Raw genomic sequence first — 6,045 nt, 5'->3', positions numbered from 1 at the left:
TTAATCCAGACTTCTTCAGGTTTTGAATTGAAGCTGATCCGGGTTTTATAAAAGTGCTCAGGGCTACTAGAATCAGCAATGGTATGAGAGCCACAAAAAAATAATGAAATAAACTGAAGAATAAATAAAAAGAAAAGTAAGGGCCAATCTACAAATAAATAAAACGTTAGGGCACCTCAACAAAATATAAAATAACGTACACGCGCATAACTGAAAGAAGAGTGCTATCTTGATTTACTTTCTCCCCCGACTCTCTCTCACTTTCGCGCTCACTCACCCCCCTCCCTCCCTCGCTCTCCGTGACGGGTGGCTCTAGGGTTTTTATCGACCACCACCACCGCAAACTCACATGGCGGGAACAGGTATCCACCCATACCATCAGCAATGGCCGCCAGCACAAGCTCCACCACCCCCCACCGCCCCAGGCGCTCCTCCTCCTTCCATCCACCACGCTCCACCTCACGTCCTCTTCGACAACTCCAATCGCGGCCCTCCCACTCACGAAGAGGTAACACAAACCAAACTACCAATCAATTGATTCCAATTTCGAACTTTCAATTGGTAAATTTTGTGCCGTAGAAAATAAAAAGTGGGGGAAAACAAACCTGAATTGACCTTACGATGTCGTTTTGCTAGGTTCGAACAATATTCATCACCGGATTCCCTGACGATGTGAAGGAGAGAGAATTGCAGAATTTGTTAAGATGGTTACCTGGTTATGAGGCTTCGCAAGTTAATTATAAAGGAGATAAAGCTATGGGTTTCGCTCTCTTTTCTTCTTCCCAGCACGCCATTGCTGCTAAAGATTCTCTCCAGGTTAAAGCTCTATGGGCTTCGAAACATTTCTTATTTTGTCGTTGTTTCTGTTGTTTTGGTTGTTAATGGTTTTGTGGGTTCTTAGGATATGGTTTTTGATGTGGAGACGAAGTCAGTGTTGCATACTGAGATGGCTAAGAAGAATCTCTTTGTTAAAAGAGGTGAGATTCTGATAGGGGCTTGAGGTGATATCTTGTTCTGTTTGTTTTGGAGACACATGGATTTATGAAACTTTTGGGTTGAATGAGTTTTCAATTCTGTTGTTTTGCTACGTATTGTTGATATTTTGTTAATCTACAGGAATAGTTGCAGATTCTAATGCTTATGATCAAAGCAAACGTTTGCGAACTGGTGGTGATTATTCTCACGCTGCTTATACCACTCCATCTCCATTTCACCCTCCTCCTCCTGTTTGGGGACCACATGGGTTAGAATTTCTCTTTTCAGTGAACTTTTTTAGTTTGTAGTTTGTATTAGAGCGAATAAACGTTATGTGGAAGCTAGTGTTGCCGTGCTTCATAAATTGTGTAGGTTCATTTAGCATTATGGTTTTTCTTTTTAAATGGTATTTTTTCTTGTTAACATTGCCTACTTGCTTTAGGTACATGGCTCCAGTTCCGCCTCCATATGATCCGTATGGAGGTTACCCTGCTCCTCAAGTACCAATGCCTCCTGCTCCTATCCCAGCTCCTAGCAGCTATGTGCCAATACAGGTCAGATCCACATGTATTTACCCAAACTGTTTGATTTCATTCATGATACATGGTTCTTAATTTCCAAATAATCACCATTCCTTGAGTACTTCACTAGATCCAATCCAACAACTTTTTATCATCAATCCCTTGTGTCACTAAAGGTGTAATGCATATACCTATTTCATTTCTAATTCACCTGAAAATCTTGGATTTAGGGTACTTCATAGCAGAAATCTCAAGTTCACATTAAAGAACGAACAGGAAAATTGAAGTTGAATCTCTTAATTTATGGCTGCATGTTTTCTAAGTAGTTTCTTCTAATTTTTTCCCTTGGCAATAAATGTAGAATACAAAAGATAACCCTCCTTGCAATACCCTATTTATTGGCAATCTTGGTCAGAACATTAATGAGGATGAACTGAGGGGTCTATTCAGCGTGTAAGAATGTCTTCTCTTGGCCAGTTTCCTGAGTTTTATTTCAAGTCTGTATCTTGTAAAGAATCTCATGGTTCACTTTTATACCTTTGTGCATGCAGGCAACCTGGTTTTAAGCAAATGAAGATTTTGAGACAAGAAAGGCATACTGTTTGTTTTATTGAGTTTGAAGTAAGTCACCTGCTATTCATCAATGCAGATGCCTTAACTTTGAATTATAATCTATTATAGTTTGTGATGGGAATGATTCAGGTATTTCTGCAAATGCTTAAAGTTTGTTCCTATTCTTTGCAGGATTTGAACAGTGCAACCAATGTGCACCATAGTTTACAGGGTGCTGTTATTCCAAGTTCTGGATCTATTGGCATGCGAATACAATATCCTTTTAGATTTTTTTTTTTTGCATTGATATTTTATCCATTCTGCCTGTTCTTATATTCTATTTATAAAATCTCAAATTAAAACATATAGTTGTGACTTAAACATCAGGATACGAATGTGGATACTAAGTGCTCTAAACATTTGATTTAGCATGTCATACATGTTGATGCTCAAGAGTTTTCTACTTGCTCTCTTGCTGTAACTTTGCTTTTTATACTAAACCACATATAATTATTCCGTAAAACAAAACCACCCATGGTCATTCTTATATGGCTATGCAATCTATCTAAGGGGATTTATTAATCATTGGCTGTGGGGGCTTACATCTGATTATGCATTTTGCTTGTAAGTTTGTTTGTTACTTTTATGATTAATTGATGTGCCTGTTTTCCTTCACTTTAACGTACATATTCAAAGAATCCGTTTGGGAGAAGGAAGGATGGGATCCACCATGTTGCTTCTCATAGTGCCAATGGAGCTTCACCACCAATTACCTATCAGTAGCTTGAAGGGGATGTACTCTGATCCTTTTGCTCTGAGAAATACATGATAGGATGCATCTTGCAGCTGTTGCATGCATCCATTTCATCACCAATCGCAGCATTAGCATCCCTTCTCATGTGAATGAATGCACCTACAGCTATCATGAACACACCATTTGCTCATGTTATGCTATTTTGTCCAGGACATGCATTTGTCAGCAGCATGCGTTGTTGCGTGGATAACTTAATAGGATTTCAGATATGTTTACCATTTGTAGCAAGTGTTGCATGGCTGCTGTTTTCTGGATTTGCATGTTTTTTCCTTATTCTATTCATATCTACATTTTTATTAGGTACGCTTATCTCTGTAGTCATCTTATTCACGGGTTCCCAACACTAGGTTCAGTTACATCACATTATTTGACATGACATCCAGAGGAAGACCAGGGTACATTTCATGGCACCAGTTTAACAGGACCATTCACACCATGATCATGTATTATTTCACATGGCATCCAAAGGAAATTAAGAGTTACATTTTCTTACACCAGTTTAACAAGCAAACAATCATGTATTCTTAACCATTTTCATTACACGAGTTTAACAAGGCAGTGCACACAATCATGTTTTCTTAACCATTAACATTTTGACAACCACCCTTGTACTGTGTTCGTAAGGTGAATCTCCCTCCCATCAGTTTGAGCAAGACATTGTCATGATGATTTAGCATCTAGGTTATCCAAAGCATAACAATGTGAAGAATGTGGGGGGATATATGCCCTTGTGATTTATATGCAGGATTGCACAAACTACAAAATGGCAAGCTTCCTTTCGATTGAGGATGTCAAGTGCCTGCAGCTGCTTTTAACACGAGGTAATTTTACTTGTTTTGGGAAAGCATGGTGATTAAAACATCCTCATCTGGATGTCAAACTGACAGTTTGGAAGAGGTTCTTTTGGGTTATTTCAAGTGGAGTGAACTTGAGAGAAGTAGGGGAGGAGTTCAAGAACACAATGACGAGTGACTCCTGGCATCCCATAATTATTATGCCGGTGCCTGTGTTGAGCTTTTGGGTCTTCGTTGATGTTTTTTTACTTCTTTGAGGTGATTAGACAGATTGGTAGAGGGGAAATGTTGGTCTGAGAAGAACAGAGCTATACCAAAATACACTAATTATATTTATTGGTGTTCTAGTACTTGGGAGTTTCAATGGCTGCCCTGGTTTCTCAACCTTCGTTCGTTCTCATTATATACTTTGATCTTTCCATGGTGCTTTCATACGTTTGTCTGATGTGTCAAATTCAACCATGCAGCATGTGTGATTTGTGCGAAGGCATTTGTCTTTAAAGTTAGGTTCAGCAATGAATAGGGGGCACTGAATTGCCCTATAGACTATGGAAAATTGCAAAGACAGTGGTCTTTGAATATCACTAACCATTGCTATCAACCTAAACAAATTGTTGCTTGAATCGAATGGCTGAAGAATGCTCATCAATTCAATGCAATCTACCTCGTGGCAAGAAAATGATTTTGTTGTAATTGTTATTTTTATGTTGGACTTTTAGGGGGCAAATTAGTTGGGAGTCTGAACAAGACGACATTTCAAACGCTCTAACCTTGTATGTCTTTTCTTCTAGAAAGGGCAGAAAAATATATATATAAAAAAATGGAACTTCAGGGAAGACCTTTAAGAACAAGTGTCTTCAAATGCTGTAAGAATGTTTGGTTCAGGGTTGTTAGCTTGATTATTCAATAAATCCTCCTTTTTTTCTTCATTGCTTTCATTCTCATAAACCAGCACGCACTTACTCAGTTAACACAAACAGCCGCACAACACTTTATAGAACAAAATTGTCATTTTCTCAGGTTCCAAATGATAATAATAATAATAAAAAACACTTTGATTACCATTATTATCCCCTGAACCGAAGCAAACCCGATTGGGATTCTCTCACAGTGAAACCTAATAGCCCTGCTGAAACACTCTTAAAACCACTTCTACTGCTCAAACTCAATGAAGCTTTAACCTTTCTCGTTTTTTGACCAATTGGGCTATCAAAAAAGAGAGAGTTTGACTTGCCTAAAGAAAACCCACAAGAATTTATGCTTTGAACTGCTTTATTAAAAGTAAAGCCACCCAATTGAGCTACAAGATCAAAGGCAGGGCCTGGTTCTTGGTTGGTGGCTAGTGCTGAAGGGTTATGCATTGTGAGACAGAAAAAGTTGTAGACTTGAGTGATTAGAGGATAATTAAGCCGTCCATGGTGGTCCTCTATTAATAATAAAAATAATAATAGAGAAGAGCTTATAGATAAATCCAAGTATGCACCCTTGACCACTCCCCCCCCCCCTTCCAAGAAAAAAGAACGAAAGAAGAAGCTAGACTTCTTTTTTGGTGATTTATGCAGTTATACACTCTTGGTCTATCTCTTCGAATAGTCAACTATGTGTGTTGTTATCAAGCAGATTATATAAATCAAATCATGATTTGACAACAGCTCTCCCAAGTCCCATCCATTTGGCATTAATTACAACATGCTGCTGAAGTATTAACCAATACCTCTTCTATGTTCCCTTTCCACCTTTCCATAAGACAAAAAAATAAAATAAAATTCTCTCTATTTTTTCTGGAAACGAAAGACTATTAAAATAGTTCGTTAGTTATTAGCAGGAAATGTGGGCTTTTGGACGGCACGATAGATTCCTGCCAACACTCACGCTTACAAGTATGGTTCAAAAAAAGTTAGTTTAGTGATATATGTATATAAATAAATCAATCTAAACTAAGCTGAAATGAGATATAAGTTCTTGAGATTTCGTTAATCTCAATTAACATATAAACTAATTTGAGAATATCATTTATCATCAAACAAAAAGAAAAAAAAAACGCACACCAACTCGGTTAAGTTTTAAGCAAATACACAGTTGTTTTTTTTTCAAGAAACAAGTTCGTTAAAATTTTTGAAGAGTTCACAAATTTAAATTATTTTTCAAGAATCTTAAACTCAAAAAAAATACTTTATTATAAAGAAAGTTGACTAATCATTCAATGGTAACACCGTACACGACACTCATGCTAACAACTCCTCAGCCTTATTGGCTTATTGCTCTTGGGGTTATAAAAGCAAGGATTTTTCCTAGTTTTGGAAATCTCGGGGCGTTCCGTCCACACTCTTGAAAATAACCCTCGAAGCTACTACAAAGCTTAAAGTTAAAACCCCTGTTTCATTAATGA

The 6,045-nt window shown here is 37.6% G+C and overlaps 1 protein-coding gene across 1 annotated transcript; it reads left to right on the top strand.

Annotated features, from left to right (window-relative positions):
• The first annotated feature begins 203 nt into the window (after nucleotides 1-203).
• Nucleotides 204-4,088, top strand: LOC7490860 (uncharacterized). The gene is made up of 9 exons (XM_052455461.1): nucleotides 204-508; nucleotides 637-816; nucleotides 902-977; nucleotides 1,117-1,243; nucleotides 1,418-1,529; nucleotides 1,858-1,949; nucleotides 2,048-2,117; nucleotides 2,241-2,327; nucleotides 2,739-4,088. Exons 1-9 carry the CDS (start codon nucleotides 350-352, stop codon nucleotides 2,829-2,831), a joined length of 996 nt encoding a protein of 331 aa, XP_052311421.1. The 5' UTR covers nucleotides 204-349; the 3' UTR covers nucleotides 2,832-4,088.
• Nucleotides 4,089-6,045: the final 1,957 nt, after the last annotated feature.

The sequence above is a fragment of the Populus trichocarpa genome, chromosome 8 (assembly GCF_000002775.5).
Source record: "Populus trichocarpa isolate Nisqually-1 chromosome 8, P.trichocarpa_v4.1, whole genome shotgun sequence".
Taxonomy (NCBI): Eukaryota; Viridiplantae; Streptophyta; class Magnoliopsida; order Malpighiales; family Salicaceae; genus Populus; species Populus trichocarpa.
This window is presented reverse-complemented; position numbering and strand designations above follow the sequence as displayed.

What these genes read in the sequence shown, in the direction of transcription:
- LOC7490860 (XM_052455461.1), top strand. Translation starts at nt 350, where the DNA reads ATGGCGGGAACAGGTATCCACCCATACCATCAGCAATGGCCGCCAGCA. An exon ending in GCCCTCCCACTCACGAAGAG is followed by an intron (nt 509 to 636) that starts GTAACACAAACC and finishes TCGTTTTGCTAG; the next exon opens with GTTCGAACAATATTCATCAC. An exon ending in GCAGCTATGTGCCAATACAG is followed by an intron (nt 1,530 to 1,857) that starts GTCAGATCCACA and finishes CAATAAATGTAG; the next exon opens with AATACAAAAGATAACCCTCC.